The sequence below is a fragment of the Somniosus microcephalus genome, chromosome 12, assembly GCF_052327205.1.
Source record: "Somniosus microcephalus isolate GS21.2 chromosome 12, FLI_Smic_1.0, whole genome shotgun sequence".
NCBI classification, from domain to species: domain Eukaryota; kingdom Metazoa; phylum Chordata; class Chondrichthyes; order Squaliformes; family Somniosidae; genus Somniosus; species Somniosus microcephalus.
The window spans coordinates 8097829-8117715 of NC_140998.1; the positions used below are offsets into that span (position 1 = coordinate 8097829).

A 19887-nucleotide genomic window follows, 5' to 3' on the forward strand; every position below is an offset into this window, starting at 1 on the left:
CCGGCAGAGGCCTGATGGGCCGAAGGGCCTCCTTCTGTGCTGTGTGATTCTATGTTCAGACAGAGACTGCGCGTGTGTGACTTTTCTCTCGGGATCTGTGTTGTTGTTAATTAATGGAGCTGAATTGTGTTACATTGTGCAGGGCCGCGTGACTGACAGTTGCTGGCATCAGCTGTTTGCAGCGGGGCTGTGTTAAGCCGGGCCCAGTCTGTGCATGCTGCCTTCAGAGGACAGGCATTGTCCCAGTCATCTCGGACTGCCTCTCCTCAGACTATTTACAAGTGCCTTTGTAGGTGACTCTGAGACTCCCCTCGCAGTTACCGTGGCGATCGTGATCTGGTACCCTTTGAAATTGGGCTGATCTGCTTCGTTCCAGTGAAACCCGAGAGGAGAGGGGGTGTGGTGCAATCTGGACTGGGGGGGAGGAGGAGGAGGAGGAGGAGGAGGTGGGGGGGGAGAATCATTTGCCTTGTGCAGTGTTACATGTGTGTGCATAGATTATAGGGTAGAGCCCGCTTTGCTGGTGAGGCCTGTCTCTCTCTCTCTCTCTCTCTCTCGCACCTTGGTAACGCTGCTCAGTGCTCATCCCTCAGCCAGGTATCTCCTGGACACTAGTTCTGTTTGAATCCAGCGCCCGGAGAAATCCCGTGAAGCTGGATCCCATGTTTGACGGTAAGCTCTGTTTTTGTACCAACATTGCTCGTGCTCGATCAGTTCATTCGACAGAGGTTTCATCACGCTTCAAATGTACTGTATTGCGCGTGTCTGTGTGTGTGTGTGTTTTTGTGTGTTTACATGCACACACACACACGGGACACACTCTGCCTCAGTAAAGGATGCAAACAAACGGGTCTTGGTTTGATTGGCAATTGTCTCTGCTCCGCCCGGGCAGAGTCTCTCTGTGCACTGATGAAAGCATCGATTGGAAAGGTCATTTCTTGAAGGGAGATGCCAGCCCAAGCAATCCTGAATGCACCGGGCGGGACGTGTGGATGGGGGAGGGGCCTTTGAGTGTCTCCGGGAGCACTGGGATGAGCTGCAGTGTGCGCCGTATTATTTCCTTTGGTTAATGTCAGACTGATTCGTGGTCCAAACAGGAAGTTGATTTGCAGACGGACCTGGATTTTCTGCTAGGCTTGGTATTGATGAAAGGAATGATTTGCAGACACTGATTGTTTGTGTCTGTGTTCACAGAGCTGTTGGGGGAGGGGATTTATAGATTGCAGGCTTTAATTAAGTGGATGTGGGAGAATAGGCTAGAATGTGTGTGCACAGCAGAGGCCAGTGATACACTGGGAGGGAGCCTGACTTGGTTGAGGGGGTAAATATTAGCCAGGACATCGGGGAGAACTCCCCTGCTCCTCTTCGAATAGTGGCCGTGGAATCTTTCAAATCCACCTGAGAGGGCAAACGGGGTTTCGGATTACCATCTTATCCGAAAGGCGGCACCTCCGACAGTGCAGCACCGGCTCAGCGCTGCCCCTCCGGCAGTGCGGCGCTCCCTCAGCACTGCCCCTCCGGCAGTGCGGCGCTCCCTCAGCACTGCCCCTCCGGCAGTGCGGCGCTCCCTCAGCACTGCCCCTCCGGCAGTGCGGCGCTCCCTCAGCACTGCCCCTCCGGCAGTGCGGCGCTCCCTCAGCACTGCCCCTCCGGCAGTGCGGCGCTCCCTCAGCACTGCCCCTCCGGCAGTGCGGCGCTCTGACGCAACTGAAGAACCTCAACGATTAACCCTTTATCACTGAGCGAGTTTAACTGGGCTGTGGGCGGCTGTGATTACACAGTAGTCACAGCGATGACGTTACGAGGTGGTCCCGGATTACTGTGGTTAAATGTGCCTCTGCCGGGTGTGGTGCTGAGCCCAACTGACCAGATAGTCCCAGGTTCAAGCCTGTGCTCAGTTAGTTAGCTGCTGTCAGCAGTATAACTGCTGCAACTGGCCTAGGGAGGAGAGGTGCGGGGAATGAAAACTCAGCCAGGGGTCACCCCTGAAGGAAAACGCACACCAGTGTGGAGAGGTTCGGTGAGGCCCCAGCTGGAGTATTGTGGCCAGTTCTGGGCACCATTCTTCAGGAAGGATGTCAAGGCCTTGGACAGGCTGCAGAGGAGATTTCCCAGGATGGTACCAGGGATGAGGGACTTCAGTTATGTGGAGAGATTGGAGAAGTTGGGATTTTTCTCCTTGGAGCAGAGAAGGTTAAGAGGATAATAGAGGTGTTCAAAATCACGAGGGGTTTTGATCGAGTAAATAAGGAGAAACTGTTTCCAGTGGCAGAAAGGTCAGTAACCAGAGGACACAGATTGAAGGTGGTTGGTAAAAGAACCAGAGGGGAGATGAGGAGAATTTTTTTCTCACAGCGAGTTGTTGTGATCTGGAATGTGCTGCCTGGAAGGGAGGTGGAAGCAGATTCAACAGTAACTTTCAAAAGAGAATTGGATAAATACTTAAAGGAAAAATTTGCAGGGCCGTGGAGAAAGAGCGGGGGAGTGGGACTAATTGGAGAGTTCTTTCAAAGAGCCGGCACAGGTATGATGGGCCGAATGGCCTCCTATGCTGTCTGATTCTACGTGGTAGTGATTAGTTGATGGGAGGCCCGTGCCCCCACCCCAGCCCATGTGACAGACCCGCGGAGATTAATGAGCGTCAGGAGTTCCCTTCCCCCCGGTCCGCTCTCACTGACTGTTCTTTCCCTGATCCCTTGTGAATTTCCCCTTTGCTCTCAGGGTGAAGAGGTTGAAGGACACACTGTGCTCCATACAGCGTCTGGACAGGGGGATGAGCAACCTGCGCACGTGGCTCTCTCACATCGAGTCCCAACTCTCCAAGCCCGTTGTTTACAACATCTGTGACGATCAGGAAATTGAAAAGAAACTTGCAGAGCAGCAGGTGAGTGGGATAGGAACAAGAGGAGGAGGCCATTCAGCCCCTCGATCCTGTTCCCTCGTTCAGTTAGATCATGGCTGATCTGTACCTCAACTAAATCTACCCGCTTTTGCTCCATATCCCTTGATAACCTGACCCAACAAATATCTCTCCATCTCCGTGTTGAAAGCTTCAACTGACCCTAGTATCCACAGCTTTTTGGGGGAGTTCCAGATTTCCACTACTCTTTGTGTGAAGAAGTGCTTCCTGACATCGCCCCTGAACGGCCTAGCTCTGATTTTAAGGTTATGCCCCCTTGTTCTGGACTCCCCCCCTCCCCCCCCCCCCCCCCCCCCCCAACCAGAGGAAAAAGTTTATCTCCATCTACCCTGTCCACTCCTTTCATCATCTTGCAGCAATATGAATACAAGGGGAGCAGGGGGAGTTATTGAAGAGCAGTGTGTACCGAGTCATTCCACTTGGGACAGCCTGAACTTCCACTCCTGGTCTGTGCTGAGCTGATCCGAGGCGGCAGTGGGGGCCTTATGCATGGGGAGAAGGTAAACCAGGGCCCTCGCGCTCCTGGTCACCCTCCAGTGTCCGTGTCAGGGCGAGTGGTGAGCTGGCACTGCCGGAGATCAGCCCGGAGAGACGCGCGACCCTCTTGGGCGGTGGGGGTGCAGAATCACTGCGCACATGGCTGGAGGGAGGGTCAAGATGGAGCGGACCTGCCTGTGATGCCACTACAGCTGAATAGCTTGCCTGTGCTCGCTTGCTAGGAATGTCTGTTGGACCGGGATGCCCCAGGGTCTGCTGGAGAACGCAGAAACCACGTCTGCAAAAGGGTAACGCTCTATGAAACGGAAGGAGTGAGCATGTCTGATCTCTTTATCTTCAGCTTGTCTAAAAATAAAGCAGGTCATCAATAATTAATGTCACTCTAACCTTCTCCTGCTTTGTGCCAGAATCTAAAGCAGTCACCAGTGGAGGGAGGGAGACCAGGTTCCTGATTACTGATGGATTACTTTGGGTTACCCACAGGTGCTCACTTTATCTCCTCTCCCATTTCAGTCTGGATTTATTTTAACCGGTTATTGAGTGAGCTCCAGTGAACGTTCTCTCTCCTTTTGTCCACCCCTTTCCCCAACACTCTTTTCCCCCCCACCTTCTCCCTCCCTCTCTCCTTCCGCTGAAGATTCGGACTCTGGCTGGGGCACAGGTTCCATAGGATCTGACTACTCCCAAACCCCTCACCCTAGTGACTGTTCATCAGGTGTGTGTGACGTTGAGTGTCAGGAGGATACTGGCCCACCTTGGAAGCATCTTAATGGGGTCTGTGAGTACACAGACTGGTCACTGGGTCGTGTACCCAATGGGGTCTGTGAGTACACACACTGGTCACTGGGCCCGTGTACCCAATGAGGTCTGTGTGTACACAGACTGCTCACTGGGCTGTGTACCCAATGGGGCCTATACACTCGAATTTAGAAGAATGAGAGGTGATCTCATTGAAACATACAAGATTCTGAGGGGCATTGACAGGGTAGATGCTGAGAGGTTGTTTCCCCCTGGCTGGAGAGTCTAGAACCAGGGGTCACAGTCTCAGGATAAGGGGTCGGCCATTTAGGACTGAGATGAGGAGGAATTTCTTCACTCAGAGGGTTGTGAATCTTTGGAATTCTCTACCCCAGAGGGCTGTGGAGGCTCAGTCGTTGAGTATATTCAAGACAGAGATCGATAGATTTTTGAATATTAAGGGAATCAAGGGATATGGGGATAGTGCAGGAAAGTGGAGATGAGGTCGAAGATCAGCCATGATCTTATTGAATGGCAGAGCAGGCTCGAGGGGCCGTATGGCCGACTCCTGCTCCTATTTCTTATGTTCTTATGTTATTATGCACTGCCGGTGTGGTACTGAGTCGCACAGATCAGCACAGTCCCAGGCTCAGTCCCTTATTGTTAAACCCGGTGAGGCAAGAGTGAGAATCACAGCTTCACCCAGCACAGGGACTGGGGACTCTGCTCGTAGTGCTACATAGTGTATGGGTGTGTGTTAGTGTATATGGGTGTGAGTTGGTGTGTATATGGGTGTGAGTTAGTGTGTATGGGTGTGTGTTAGTGTGTATGGGTGTGTGTTAGTGTGTATGGGTGTGTATATGGGTGTGAGTTAGTGTGTATGGGTGTGTATATGGGTGTGAGTTAGTGTGTATGGGTGTGTGTTAGTGTGTATGGGTGTGTATATGGGTGTGTGTTAGTGTCTATGGGTGTGTGTTAGTGTATATGGGTGTGTGTTAGTGTGTATGGGTGTGTATATGGGTGTGTGTTAGTGTCGATGGGTGTGTGTTAGTGTATATGGGTGTGAGTTAGTGTGTATGGGTGTGTATATGGGTGTGAGTTAGTGTCTATGGGTGTGTGTTAGTGTGTATGGGTGTGTATATGGGTGTGAGTTAGTGTCTATGGGTGTGTGTTAGTGTGTATGGGTGTGTATATGGGTGTGAGTTAGTGTGTATGGGTGTGTATATGGGTGTGAGTTAGTGTCTATGGGTGTGTGTTAGTGTGTATGGGTGTGTATATGGGTGTGAGTTAGTGTGTATGGGTGTGTATTAGTGTATATGGGTATGTGTTGGTGTGTATGTGTTTGTATTTCTGTGCCCTCCTCCAGCCCGACAACTTTCCAAGTTCTCTGCGCTCCTCCAATTCTGGCCTCTTGCGAATCCCCGATTTTAATCGCCCCACCCTTGGCGGCCGTGCCTTCAGCTGCCTAGGCCCTAAGCTCTGGAATTCCCTCCCTAAATCTCTCTACCTCTTTCTCCTGCTTTTAAACCTTCCTTAAAACCTACCTCTTTGATCAAGTTTTTGGTCATTCGACCTGCTATCTTTCTTTGGCTCAGTGTCAATGCTCCTGTGAAGTGTCTTGGGATGTTTTACTACGCTAAAGGCCCAGTGTAGGAACCATAGGCCCAAAGTCTCCTGTTCCTAAATAAATTCAAGTTGTTGTGTGGATGCGTATGTGTGCTCGTGTGTCTTTGTGTCTATATGGGTATGTTCGTGTGTATGTGTGTGATATGTTAGTGTGTGTTAGCGGGTGTGTGTTAGTGTGTATATTTGGGTGTGTTTGTGTTAGTGAGTGTGTATATGTGTGTTAGTGAATGAATGTGTTAGTGTGTGTGTCTGTATATGAGCGTGCCAGTGTTCCCCCAGAATTCCTGATTGTGCTCCCAAGCCTGGATTGTAATTTGTAACATCTTCTCTGGTACCTCCCTAGTTTAGATTCTTGTTGTGTTGGGCGTACTGAGCTTCGAGTGATTGTGAGATTCCACCTCCGCCTCTGTTTAATATTGAATGTCCCTCAACAAAGTGCCTGAACCCCCTTCACTCTGGACTGTAGAATTTCACCTCCTCTGCCCTTTCCCCTCACCGCTCGCCCTGGCAGCATCCCCTCTCTCTCCCCCCGAGTACGGAGCTGTGCTGAGCGCTGACCTCCGCCCTCTGTCGTTCTCCCTGGTACGGAGCCGTGCTTTGCGCTGAGCGCTGACCTCCGCCTTCTGTCACGCTCTCCCCGGTACGGAGCCGTGCTTTGCGCTGAGCGCTGACCTCCGCCCTCTGTCACGCTCTCCCCGGTACGGAGCCGTGCTTTGCGCTGAGCGCTGACCTCCGCCCTCTGTCACGCTCTCCCCGGTATGGAGCCACGCTGAGCGCTGACCTCCACCCTCTCACTCTCTCCCCGGTACGGAGCCGTGCTTTGCGCTGAGCGCTGACCTCCGCCCTCTTGTTTCAGGAGCTGCAGCGGGACATCGAGGAGCACAGCGTGGGCGTGACGTCGGTGCTGAGCCTATGTGACAGCCTCCTGCTCGACACGGACACCGAAACAGAATGCGACTCCATCCAACAGACCACACGGAGCCTGGACCGACGGTGGCGCAACATCTGCGCCATGTCTGTGGAACGGCGGATGAAGTACGTTGGGACCGAGCGTCAACAGGCGGAGACTGGGGAGGGGGAGGGGGACCGAGTCGAGATATTTACAATGGCACCCTCTCCCCGAAGTCAACGTGGGGTCATTGACCAGGTGCGGCAGTCCGCTGGCTGAATGGCCGTTCTCCTCCCCCGCTAGCCCAGGACCATTTACTGGACTAAATATCCAGAGAACCTCCATTCAAATCCCACCATCGCAGTTTGAGAATTTAATTCTGTTTAAATCAATCTGGAAATAAAAACCTGGTATCAGTGAAGCTGTTGGATTGTTGTAAAAATCCAAGACACCAGTCCCACACCAATGTGGTTGACTCTGAAGTGGCCTAGCAAAACACTCACTTAGTATCATAGCAGGAGGCCATTCAGCCCCTCGAGCCTGTTCCGCCATTCTATTAGATCATGGATGATCTGTATCTCAGCCCAATTTATCCCTCTTTGCTCCATATCCCTCGAAACCCTTACCCAACAATAATCCATCAATCTCAGTCTTGAAAGCTCTAATCGACCCCCAGCATCCACAGCCTTTTTGGGGCGAGAGTTCCTGATTTCCGCCACCCTTTGTGTGAAGAAGTGCTTCCTGACATCACCCCTGAACGGCCTGGCTCTAATTTGAAGATTATGCCCCCTTGCCCTGGACTCCCTCCCCAGAGCGGATAGTTTGGTGGCTGTTCTCTCTCACGCAAAGGTTGAGCCCAGTGTGGGATATATTCTAACCCTCCTCTCTCCCTCCTGGCCCAGAGATAGCAGGCCGTCTGATAGTAGGAACAGGAGGAGGCCATTCAGCCCCTTGAGCCTGTCCCACCATTCTGTTTGCACACCGTGAGGGTGGAGTATTTGGGTCCAGAGACAGGGTGTAATCGGGACATAAAGCAAATTCCCACCGTGAACTATCAAGGAAACTCGGGCTTGGTGCGTTAGGCTAGCGATGATGCTACCTCCCACTTTCCTGGCTCTTTTACCCCTCCCCCTTCACTAGGCCTCTCCACCCAAACACTCCTTATAGTGGCTCTGTCCCCAGGTTACAGAGCCATGCACTCCTGAACGGCCTGGCTCTAATTTTAAGATTTTAACCCCTTCTTAAGGACCCCCCCCCCCACTAGAGGGAATAGTTTCCCTCTCTCTACTCTATCAAATCCTTTAATCATCTTAAACACCTCAATCAGCTCACCCCTTAATCTTCTAAACTCGAGGGAACACAAGCCCAGTCTGTGCAACCTGTCCTCATCATTTAACCCTGTTAGCCCCGGGATCTCTCTGGTGAATCTGCGCTGCTCCCCCTCCCAAGGTCAATACATCCTTCCTGAGGAGCGGGGCCCAGGACTGAACACAGAACTCTAAACGAGGTTTAACCAGAGCTCTGTACAGCTGTAACATAATTTCCACCCCTTTGTATTCCAGCTCCCTTGAGATAAAAGACAGACTTGCATTTCTATAGCCCCTTTCATGACCTCGGGATGTCTCAAAGCGCTTTACAGCCAATGAAGTACTTTTTGAAGTGTAGTCACTGTTGTAATGTGGGAAACGTGGCAGCAACTCCCCTGCTCTTCTTCGAATAGTGCAGTGGGATCTTTTACATCCAACTGAGACGGGGTCTCGGTTTAATATCTCATCCGAAAGACGGCCCCTCTAACAGTGCCGCACTCCCTCAGTACTGCACTGGAGAGTCCGCCTGGATTATGGGCTCAAGTCTCTGGTGTGGGACTTGAACCTACGACCCGACTCGAGGGGCGAGTGTAACCCACTGAGCCACGGCTGACACCTGTAACGGCCAACATTCCATTAGCCTTTCTGATTAGGATGTGGGAAGAAGTGGGGGTGAGCTTCCTGTGGGTTAGCGTGCGCTGGCGATGGCCTGTACCGCGGGGTATCACGGCCCCGTGCTTTCTTTGCCATCGCAGGATCGAGGAGACGTGGCGGCTTTGGCAGAAGTTCCTGGATGACTACTCTCGCTTCGAGGACTGGCTGAAGGGGGCCGAGCGGACCGCGGCTCAACCCAACTCCTCGCAGGTCTTGTACACGCTCGCCAAAGAGGAGCTGAAAAAGTTCGAGGTGAGTAGAGGTGGAGCTCTGAACGGGCGGGACCGAGCGAGTGAGAGGAGCAGCTGGTCAGGTCACAGAGTAAAGAGGCTGAGAGTCTGGGTTTTTTGCTCTTCTTCGAAAGAGTGCCAAGATGGTGACACAGGAAGAAATTCTGTCATTTGCTATTGTGCTTCCGTCCCTTTAATATGCCTCTCGCTCACTCGCCGGCAACGGCACTGCCCCGGTGCGGTACTGAGTCCCACAGACCAGAGGGCCCCCTCGGTTTGATCCCTGCTCCGTGTTGGGTCAGTGGTTAGAGGGCTAAGATTGACCTCCGGGCTCGAAAGAGTGGGTTCAATAATCAGCCATGGTTGCCGCTCTTGACCATCACTATCCTGCGGGACAGTGTGTGTGCGTGGCCCGAGAGGGCAGGAGCTCCACAGTGGAATAGCCAACCAGCACGCACCCTCCAAGCTCACACATGCAGAATGGGTGAGGTAATCATGGATCCGTAGCCCCAGTAACAACCAGCACCCTCGGGGAGAAGGGAGCAAAAAGTATGGGCTATGGGGAGAGAGCAGAGAGAGTGAGACTAATTAGATCGCTCTTTCAAAGAACCGGCACAGGCTGAATGGCCTCCACCTGTGCTGTATGATAAATTTCCACTTTGACTGGGGGGGGGGGGGGGGGGGGGCACGGGCTGGTGTAAAAACAGGTAACCGATTGGCAGGAGCCGATTTTACGCCCCCTGCTATCCGCACCCCGTGCAAAATCTTGAAAGTTCCGCCCTATACGTCGCTGGTTCTCGATCTGTGTGAGAGAGAGATGGTGACAGACCCCTCCTGAGATGCTGATGTGCATTCTCCACCATCGGAGAGGGTGCAGAGGAGATTTACTGGAATGGTACCAGGGATGAGGGACTTCAGTTGCGTGGATAGACTGGAGAAGCTGGGGTTGTTCTCCTTAGAGCAGAGAAGGTTGAGAGGAGATTTGAGAGAGGAGTTCAAAATTACGAAGGGGTTTGATAGAGTAAATAAGGAGAAACTGTTTCCAGTGATGGGAGGGTCGGTAACCAGAGGACACAGATTTAAGGTAATTGGCAAACAGGAGGGAGATGAGGAGAAAATGTTTTTACGCAGTGAGTTGTTGTGATCTGGAACGCGCTGCCTGAAAGGGCGGTGGAAGCAGATTCAATGGTAACTTTCGAAAGGGAATTGGATAAATACTTGAAAAGGAAAAATGTGCAGGGCTCTGGGGAAAGAGCAAGGGAATGGGCCTAATCGGAGAGCTCTTTCAAAGCACAGGCACGATGGGCCGAATGGCCTCCTTCTATGCTGTGTGATTCTATGAATCGTTCTTGTGCTGCAGACCTTCCAGAGACAGATTCACGAGAGCCTGACCCAGCTGGAGCTGATCAACAAGCAGTACAGGCGACTGGCGAGAGAGAATCGCACGGACTGCTCCAGCCGGCTCAAGCAGATGGTGCACGAGGGCAACCAGCGCTGGGACAGCCTCCAGAAGCGCATTGCCGCCATCTTACGCAGGCTCAAGGTAACTATGGCGCCATCGATGAACGGCCAGGAACTGGCTCATAGATAGAGGGGGTGCTTTGCATCATTTACTTAGGAACAGAATCCTGCAGCACAGGAGGCCGTTTGGCCCATTGTACCTGGAGTACTGCAGACAGTTTTGGTCTCCTTATTTAAGGAAGGATATACTTGCGTTGGAGGCAGTTCCGAGAAGGTTCACGAGGTTGATTCCGGAGATGAAGGGGGTTGACTTATGATCAAAGGGTGAGCAGGTTGGGCCTATACTCACTGGAGTTTAGAAGAATGAGAGGTGATCTTATTGAAACATATAAGATACTGAGGGGGCTCGACAGGTTGGATGCAGGGAGGATGTTTCCCCTCGTGGGGGAATCTAGAACTAGGGGGCATAGTTTCAGAGTAAGGGGTCGCCCATTTAAGACGGAGAGGAGGAGGAATTTCTTCTCTGAGGGTCGTAAATCTGTGAAATTCCCTGCCCCAGAGAGCTGTGGAGGCTGGGTCATTGAATATATTTAAGGCGGAGATAGACAGATTTTTGAACGATAAGGGAGTCGAGGGTTATGGGGAGCGGGCAGGGAAGTGGAGTTGAGGCCAAGATCAGATCAGCCTTGATCTCATTGAATGGCGGAGCAGGCTCAAGGGGCCAAATGGCCGACTCCTGCTCCTATTTCTGATGTTCTTATGTGCCGGCCCTTTGAAAGAGCTCTCTAATTAGTCCCACTCCCCCGCTCTTTCCCCATAGCCCTGCAAATGTTTCCTTTTCAAGTACATGTCCAATTGCCTTTTAAATATAGGAACAGGAGGAGGCCATTCAACCCCTCGAGCCTGTTCCGCTATTCAGTTAGATCTTGGCTGATCCGTATCTTAACTCCATCTACCTGCCTTGGTTCCGTACCCCTTAATATCCTTACCTAACAATCTAGTTTTGAAATTTCCAATTGACCCCCAGCCTCACCAGCTTTTTGGGGGCGAGAGTTCCAGATTTCCACCACCCTTTGTGTGAAGAAGTGCTTCCTGACATCACCCCTGAACGGCCTGGCTCTAATTTGAAGATTATGCCCCCTTGCCCTGGACTCCCTCCCCAGAGGGGATAGTTTGGTGGCTGTTCTCTCTCACGCAAAGGTTGAGCCCAGTGTGGGATATATTCTAACCCTCCTCTCTCCCTCCTGGCCCAGAGATAGCAGGCCGTCTGATAGTAGGAACAGCAGGAGGCCATTCAGCCCCTCGAGCCTGTCCCACCATTCTGTTTGCACACCGTGAGGGTGGAGTATTTGGGTCCAGAGACAGGGTGTAATTGGGACGTAAAGCAAATTCCCACCGTGAAATATCAAGGAAACTCGGGCTTGGTGCGTTAGGCTAGCGATGATGCTACATCCCACTTTCCTGGCTCTTTTACCCCTCCTCCATCTATCAGCCTCTCCACCCAAACACTCCTTATAGTGGCTCTGCCCCCAGGTTACAGAGCCATGCACTGGAACTTCCTGCAATTCCACTGCTTCGAGACGGGTGTAAAATTAAACCCAGCATTTCAGGGGCAGCTCGAAACAAAGAATAATTTCTGGTGCTTCATTACTATTAGTCGAGCTTTTTAAAAAAAAAAAAAATAATCCTGAGAGAGAGAGCTGCTCTGTATTTTCTGATTCTTTGAATGGGGTTTTTATGATACAAGTCATGTTAAGAATTGCAAAGCTTCCCCGACTGCAGGCTGTGCCTGATGTGCATAGAAGATGGTTAGGGGGCTGGAAACTTTAATTTTCCCGCTTAATTCTGCCCTCTTGAGCATCACTGATTATAATCACTCGACCATTGGCGGCCGTGCCCTCTGTTGCCTGGGCCCTAAGCTCTGGAATTCCCTGCCTAAACCTCTCCACCTCTCCTCCTCCTTTAAGACGCTCTTTCAAACCCACCTCTTTGACCAAGCTTTTGGTCACCGGCCCTAATTTATCCTCGTGTGGATCGGTGTCAAATTCTTTTGTCTTAAAATACTCCTGTGCAGCGCCTTGGGACGTTTTACTACGTTAAAGGCGCTATATCAATACAAGTTGTTGTTGTTAAGGAGCATATGATGTCAGTTCAGCACTTTCCTCTGCCCCCGATTGTTTAATCCCACTTTTAAGTTCCACTGTTTGCTGATGGGATTGGCAGGAAATTTGAGTGTAAATAGACATCGGCAAAATGGGCGCAGGAATGGGTGTGATTTCAGGTGTAACTTGCCGATGACATCACACCTTCTGCAGAGTAGAGAGTCCCACCGACCTGCGCAGGACACAATGCCGCCCTGACTGAGAATCCCGAAATGATCCCTCTCTTTCCCCTGTTGATTTTTCCGCAGCACTTCACGAATCAGAGGGAGGAGTTTGAAAGCTCCAGGGATGGTATCCTGGTGTGGCTCACCGAAATGGACCTGCAGCTCACTAATGTGGAGCATTTCTCCGAGAGCGACATCGATGACAAAGTGCGGCAGCTGAATGTAAGTGTAGCTCGATTCAGCGGCAGCTTCAGCTCCCTGCACGGCACGGCATGGAATAGTGCGATACCTATCTGTACACATTATTATGTACGTAAATGTATTCATGTACGTACAGCAAGATCCCACAAACAGAGCAGCAGTGAGATCAATGACATTTTTTTCTCAGTGATTGAGGGATAGATATTGGCCCAGGACTCCGGTATATTTAGTCCAATACAGTTGCATACCTTGAGTGTCAGCCGTGGCTCAGTGGGCAGCACTCTTGTCTCCGAGTCAGAAAGCCATGGTCCCGCTCCAGAGACTTGAGCCCATAATGCAGGCTGACACTCCAGTGAGGGAGTGCTGCACTGTCAGAGGTGCCGTCTTTTGGATGAGCTGTTAAACCAAGGCCCCGTTTGCCTCTCGGGCGGATGTAAAAGATCCCATTGGAAGAGAGTTCTCCCCAGTGTCCTGGGCGACTATCTATCCCTCATTCAGCCCGTCGTGCTTGTGCTGACTCTTTGAAAGAGCGTCCAATTTAGTTCCACACCCCAGCTTTTCCCCCAGAACCCAGTAAATGAGCCCTCTTCAAGTACATGTCCAATTGCCTTTTTAATGTTCCTACCTTTTCAGGTAGTGTTCCAGATCATCAGAGCCCTCTGTGTGAAGACATTTCTCCTCACTTCCCCTCTAGTTCTTTTACCAATTATTTTATATCGATGACCTGTGGTTACCGACCAACTTGCCAGATGAAACCGTTTCTCCCTACTTTATCAAAACCGTTTGTAATTTTGAACACCTCTATTAGATTTCCCCTTAACCTTCGCTGCTCTAAGGAGAACAACCCCAGCTTCTCCATTCTCTCCACACAACTGAAGTCCCTCATCATCAGGTATCATCCTGGTAAATCTCCTCAGCATCCTCTCCAGGGCCTTGACATCTTTCCTGAAGTGCGGAGCCCAGAATTGGCCACAATAGTTCAGCTGAGGCCTAACCAGAGATTTGTAAAGGTGTTTAGCATGACTTCCTTGCTTTTGTGTTCAGTGCTCAGTTGGATGGGCCGCTCTCCTCTTGTCTGATGCTATGTTCCTATAGGTGAGCCTAGACTATGGGAGTTGGGGAGCTATTCAACCTTGTGAAGCATCACAGCAGAGCCCGGCCCTGGCCTTACTCGATGTTCCTATACACCCACTTTACATTAGGAGTCCCTGGGTGGTGATCAGGAGCAGGTACCCTGGCTGATTTACTTCCCCAGTCAAACCCTAGGGTACTGAGGCCAATTATGGCCCGCTCTTTTTATGACAGGAGCCAAATCAGTTCCATGCTACTTGGCGAGTTTTGCATTTAAACCGCAGAACCGTCAGTGGGGGTGGGGTGGGGGGGAGGTTAGATCAAAGGGTGTGGATCTCAGTGACCGGATGGGATAAGTTTTGGTGTTCAGGTTGGGGGGAGGTTGGGAAGATTTCTTGAGTCAGAGGTAAGGGGCCTTACGGAAAACCAGGGGCCTTCCGGGAGTGAGCTGGTGTTCGAGCACGCCTCTTTGCCGGGCAGCTCCCACCAGTCACCAACTGTGCTCGTGTTTTGCCTTTGGTGATAGGCCTTTCAGCAGGAGATCACCCTCAATACCAACAAGATTGACCAACTTATTGTCTCTGGGGAGCTGCTGATTCAGAAGATCGAGCCGATGGATGCCACGGTCATTGAAGACGAGCTGGAGGAGCTCCACGCGTACTGCCAGGAAGTGTTCGGGCGAGTCGCACGCTTCCACCAGAGGCTCATGTCCAAACGGCCGGTAAAGACCTTTCGAACCTTCTCAAAAAACACCTTGTAGTGAGCGGCAATGCCATTATAAGAACTAGGAGCAGGCGTCGGCCGCACGGCCCCTCGAGCCTGCTCCACCATTCAACAAGATCATGGCTGATCTTCCACCTCAACTCCACCTTCCCGCCCGGTCCCCATATCCCTGGATTCCTCTAGAGTCCAAAAATCAATTTAAGACAGAGATCGATAGATTTTTGAATATTAAGGGAATCGAGGGATATGGGGATAGTGCAGGAAAGTGGAGATGAGGTAGAAGATCAGCCATGATCTTATTGAATGGCGGAGCAGGCTCGAGGGGCCGAATGGCCGACTCCTGCTCCTATTTCTTATGTTCTTATCTATCGATTCAGCATCCACAGCACTCTCCGGTATAGAATTACCAAAAATTCACAACCCTCCTCATCTCGGTCATAAAGGGCCGACCCCTAATCCTGGGACGAAGCCCCCTAGTTCTAGACTCCCCAGCCAGGGGCAACAACCTCTCAACATCTAACCTGCCAAACCCCCTCAGAATCTTACATGTTTCAATGAGATCACCTTTCATTCTTCTAAACTCCAGCGAGTATCGGCCCAATCTACTTATAATCAGGAGCATTGACCTTGTAATCAGGGGCATCGTGCCAAATAACAGAAGTGGAAGGGGAGGTGGGTGTTGCGCAGTCCTTTTTGACTACCTTTGGATATCAGAGTATTTATACAGAATTATCCCTCTGGAGTTTAAATGGGTAGGTAGAGTCCATGATAGGGGAGAGTGTACATGGGCTGTGGGAGGAGATTAAATGGGTGGGTAGAGTCTGTGATAGGGGAGAGTGTACATGGGCTGTGGGAGGAGATTGAATGGGTGGGTAGAGTCCGTGATAGGGGAGAGTGTACATGGGCTGTGGGAGGAGATTGAATGGGTGGGTAGAGTCCGTGATAGGAGAGAGTGTACATGGGCTGTGGGAGGAGATTAAATGGGTGGGTAGAGTCTGTGATAGGGGAGAGTGTACATGGGCTTGATGTGCCTCAATTATTCCGAGACTCGAAGTTAGCAGAACAAAAGTAAGGCTTTTATTAACTCAGAACATAACACGTAAAATAGAGAGATGTCTACCTTCAGGAGGCTGATGCCGGACTGAAGTTAGATTACAAAGGAGCCAGGTATGGGCGGAGCCCTGCACACAACCAGTTCCAGCACATTCCAATACATAATACATGAGGACTGGGGGAAGGGAAAAGACACAGAAAGCAGGCAGTTACAAGACACAGAAAACAGGCAGTGATGAATGGAATATATTTCATCCCATTCACCCCTTCTATAGATTTAGTCTGTTCGGGGGTTTGATAGTCCTCTGCGACCGACGTGGCTGTTGTGGTGCCGTGGGTGTCGGCTGGGTGTCCCCGGTAGCCTACTGGGTCTCTGCCGGGGGTGCCGCCGGGGTTGTTGAAGGGGTAGTTGGTGGGGGTGCCGTTGGTCGATGTTCTTCCGGGGGTGATGAAAGAATAGTGGGTGGGTAAGGGTTGCTGTGATCGTCGTCGCTGCTATTGCCGTGGTTGTTGTCGATGCCGGCTGGGGCGACGTCTTTTATGGACACGGTGTCCTCCCTTCCGTCGGCGTGCCGGACATATGCGTATTGGGGGTTGGCGTGGAGTAGGTGTACTGGCTCCACGAGAGGGTCCGTCTTGTGGCCCCTCACATGCCTTCGCACGAGTACCGGACCTGGGGTGGAGAGCCATGACGGCATGGATACGCCTGAGGTGGATTTCCGAGGAAAGACAAACATTCGTTCATGAGGCGTGGCATTAGTGGCCGTACACAATAGCGACCGTATCGAATGGAGCACATCCGAGAGGACATCCTGCCAGCGGGAGATAGGGAGGCCCTTGGTCCTTAGAGCTAGAGTGACTGCTTTCCACACTGTCCCGTTCTCTCGCTCCACCTGGCCGTTACCCCGGGGGTTGTAGCTGGTGGTACGGCTCGTGGCGATCCCCTTGGACAGCATGTACTGGCGTAGCTCTTCACTCATGAAGGACGCCCCCCTATCCGTGTGGATATAGCTCGGCATACCGAACAGGCAGAACAGGCTGTTGAGGCATTTAATGACCGTGGCGCTGGTCATGTCTGGGCAGGGGAAGGCGAATGGGAAACGGGAGTATTCGTCCACAATGTTCAGGAAGTAAACATTGCGGTCGACGGACGGGAGGGGGCCCTTGAAATCTAAGCTGAGCCGCTCGAAGGGCCGTGTAGCTTTGATTAAGTGGGCTCTATCTGGGCGGTAGAACCGAGGCTTGCACTCAGCGCAAGTGCAGCAGTTCCTGGTCAGAGACCGAACTTCCTCAATCGAGTAGGGTAAGTTACGGGACTTTATGAAGTGGAACAGCCGCGTGACCCCTGGGTGGCAGAGGTCGTTGTGGAGGGTCTGCAGCCGATCCTCGGTGGCGCTGGCACACATCCCTCGTGAGAGGGCGTCAGGGGATTCGTTAAGGGCCCCTGGCCGGTAAATGATGTCGTACTCAAAAGTGGAGAGCTCGATCCGCCACCTAAGAATCTTATCATTTTTAATCTTCCCCCTCTGTTTATTGTTGAACATAAACGCTACCGATCGCTGGTCGGTAAGTAGGGTGAAGCGTTTGCCGGCTAGGTAGTGGCGCCAGTGGCGCACTGCCTCCACGATGGCTTGGGCCTCCTTTTCCACGGAGGAGTGTCTGATCTCGGGGCCTTGGAGGGTCCTCGAGAAGAAAGCTACGGGCCGCCCCGCCTGGTTGAGGGTGGCCGCCAAGGCGAAGTCGGACGCATCACTTTCCACTTGAAATGGAGTGTTCTCGTCCACTGCCTGTAGCGTGGCCCGCTCAATATCCTGCTTAATGCTTTTGAAGGCGGCGTGGGCCTCAGCAGAGAGCGGAAAGGAGGATGCTTTCAAGAGGGGGCGGGCTTTGTCGGAGTAGTTGGGGACCCATTGGGAATAGTAAGAAAATAACCCCAGGCACCTTTTCAGGGCTTTGGGAGTGTTGGGCAGGGGCAGCTCCCGTAGGGGGCGCAATCGGTCGGGGTCTGGTCCGATTTCCCCATTCTCCACCACGCTGCCCAGTATGCAGAGGCGCGTGGTGTTGAAAACGCACTTGTCCTCGTTATAGGTGAGGTTGAGTTTTTGTGCGGTTTTCAGGAACCTCTCGAGGTTCGAGTCGTGATCCTGCTGGTTGTGACCGCAGATGGTGACGTTGTCGAGGTAGGGGAAGGTTGCCTGCAAGTGGTGGTCATCGACCATGCGATCCATCTCCCTCTGAAAGACCGAGACCCCGTTTGTCACCCCAAAGGGGACTCTGAGGAATTGGTAGAGGCGTCCGTTCGCCTCGAAGGCGGTGTACGGGCGGTCCTCTGGTCTGATAGGGAGCTGGTGGTACGCTGACTTGAGGTCGATGGTGGAGAACACCCGGTATTGGGCGATTTGGTTCACCATTTCTGATATGCGGGGTAGCGGGTAGGCGTCTAGTAGGGTGTACCTGTTGATCGTTTGACTATAGTCGATCACCATCCGTTTCTTCTCGCTACCCCTTACCACTACCACTTGGGCGCGCCACGGGCTGTTGCTGTGTTCAATAATGCGCTCTTTCAGGAGCCTGTCTACCTCGGTCGCGATAAACCGCCTGTCCTCCCAGCTGTACCTCCTGCTTTTGGTCGCTATTGGCCGGCAGTTAGGGGTAAGGTTCGCGAATAGCGAAGGCGGCTTTACCTTCAGGGTAGCCAGACCGCACACTGTGAGGGGCGGCTGGGACCCACCGTACTTGAGCGTGATGCTTTGGTGGTTGCACTGGAAATCCAAACCCAAGATCACGCTCGCACATAGATTCTTCATGATTAATACTTTAAAATTATCATACACAGTTCCGTTAACGCACAATTGTACCGTGCAGTAACCCAGAATGGTCGATGTCTGGGTTTTATCGGCCATAGAGATGGTACCCTGAGCAGGGACCACCTTTAGGGAGAGTTGTTGTGCCAGTTCAGGGTGGATAAAACTCTCCGTGCTTCCACTGTCAATTAAGCATTTAACCCGGCACCCGTTTACCTCGATGTCCACCATTGATTTGGATAGCGGATGCGGCCTGGTCTGGTCCACTGTGACCGATGCCACTGTAGGGCCCTGATCGAGACAAGATGGCGTCCACGCTGTCTGCTCATAAGATGGCGGACCCCACGAGGTCGGGCAAGATGGCGTCCAAGATGGCCGCTCCCACGGCGCACACGCGGCGGTGGCGGGTTTTCCGGCGGTTGGTTTTCCGGCGGGGTTCCCTCTGCACACCTTCCCGAAGTGCCCCTTCTTACCGCACTTAAAGCAGGTGGTGCCTTTCGCCGGGCACAGGTTTCTGGTGTGCTTTGGCTGCCCGCAGAAGTAGCAGTTGGGTCCTTGACGCGTCGCGGCTGTCGTAGGGCTTCTGGGGGGAGAGCTGGGCCCCGCCGGTGTCGGGCTGCCGGGCGGGGAAGATGCCTTCCAAGATGGCGGCGCCCTCGGCGCACACGTGGCGGCGTGGGCGGCGCGGGCTGAAGAGTAGGCGTCCGAGTTTCTCTGGGCCATCTCCAGGGACCGCGCGGTGTCCGCAGCCTGTTTCAGGTCCAACCCCGTTTTTTCCAGCAGTCTTTGCCGGATGTGAGTGGAGCTGAGGCCTGTGATAAAGACATCGCGAACAAGCTCGTCGGTGTACACTGCGGCTTTTACATCTCGGCACTTACAGTCCTTGCCAAGCTTTTTCAGGATGCTTAGGAACTCCTCCACCGATTCCCCAGGTCGCTGTGCGCGAGTAGCGAGTAGATGCCTAGCATACACCTCATTCGTAGGCTGCTGGTAATGCGCCTTTAAGGTGTTGCAGGCGGCCAGGTACGTATCGGCGTCTTGGATGAGGGGGTAAACCCGGTGGCTTACCCAATTCCGTAGCATTCCGAGTCTCATCTTCGCAGTGTCCGTAGCGTCTTTGACGGCTGCGGAATTGTCCAGGAAGAATTCCATACAGTCAAACCAGTGTCCGAAGCGTGCTGATGCGTCCGGAGCATGTTGATCCAAATCCAAACGTTCGGGTTTCAGGAGTTGATCCATAGTGTTGAAAATTGAGTTAATAAAATTGATGTGCCTCAATTATTCCGAGACTCGAAGTTAGCAGAACAAAAGTAAGGCTTTTATTAACTCAGAACATAACACGTAAAATAGAGAGATGTCTACCTTCAGGAGGCTGATGCCGGACTG

At 52.3% G+C, this 19887-nt stretch overlaps 1 protein-coding gene across 1 annotated transcript in view; it reads left to right on the top strand.

The window, feature by feature from the left end:
* Nucleotides 1-19887, top strand: part of LOC147109011 (uncharacterized) — a 552618-nt gene that overhangs the window by 437043 nt on the left and 95688 nt on the right. Inside the window, exons 76-81 of the mRNA XM_086002569.1 lie at nucleotides 2722-2884; nucleotides 6639-6817; nucleotides 8734-8884; nucleotides 10223-10405; nucleotides 12734-12871; nucleotides 14448-14642. Of these exons, the coding sequence (XP_085858695.1) occupies nucleotides 2722-2884; nucleotides 6639-6817; nucleotides 8734-8884; nucleotides 10223-10405; nucleotides 12734-12871; nucleotides 14448-14642 (1009 nt within the window). The remainder of the gene's footprint in view (nucleotides 1-2721; nucleotides 2885-6638; nucleotides 6818-8733; nucleotides 8885-10222; nucleotides 10406-12733; nucleotides 12872-14447; nucleotides 14643-19887) is intronic.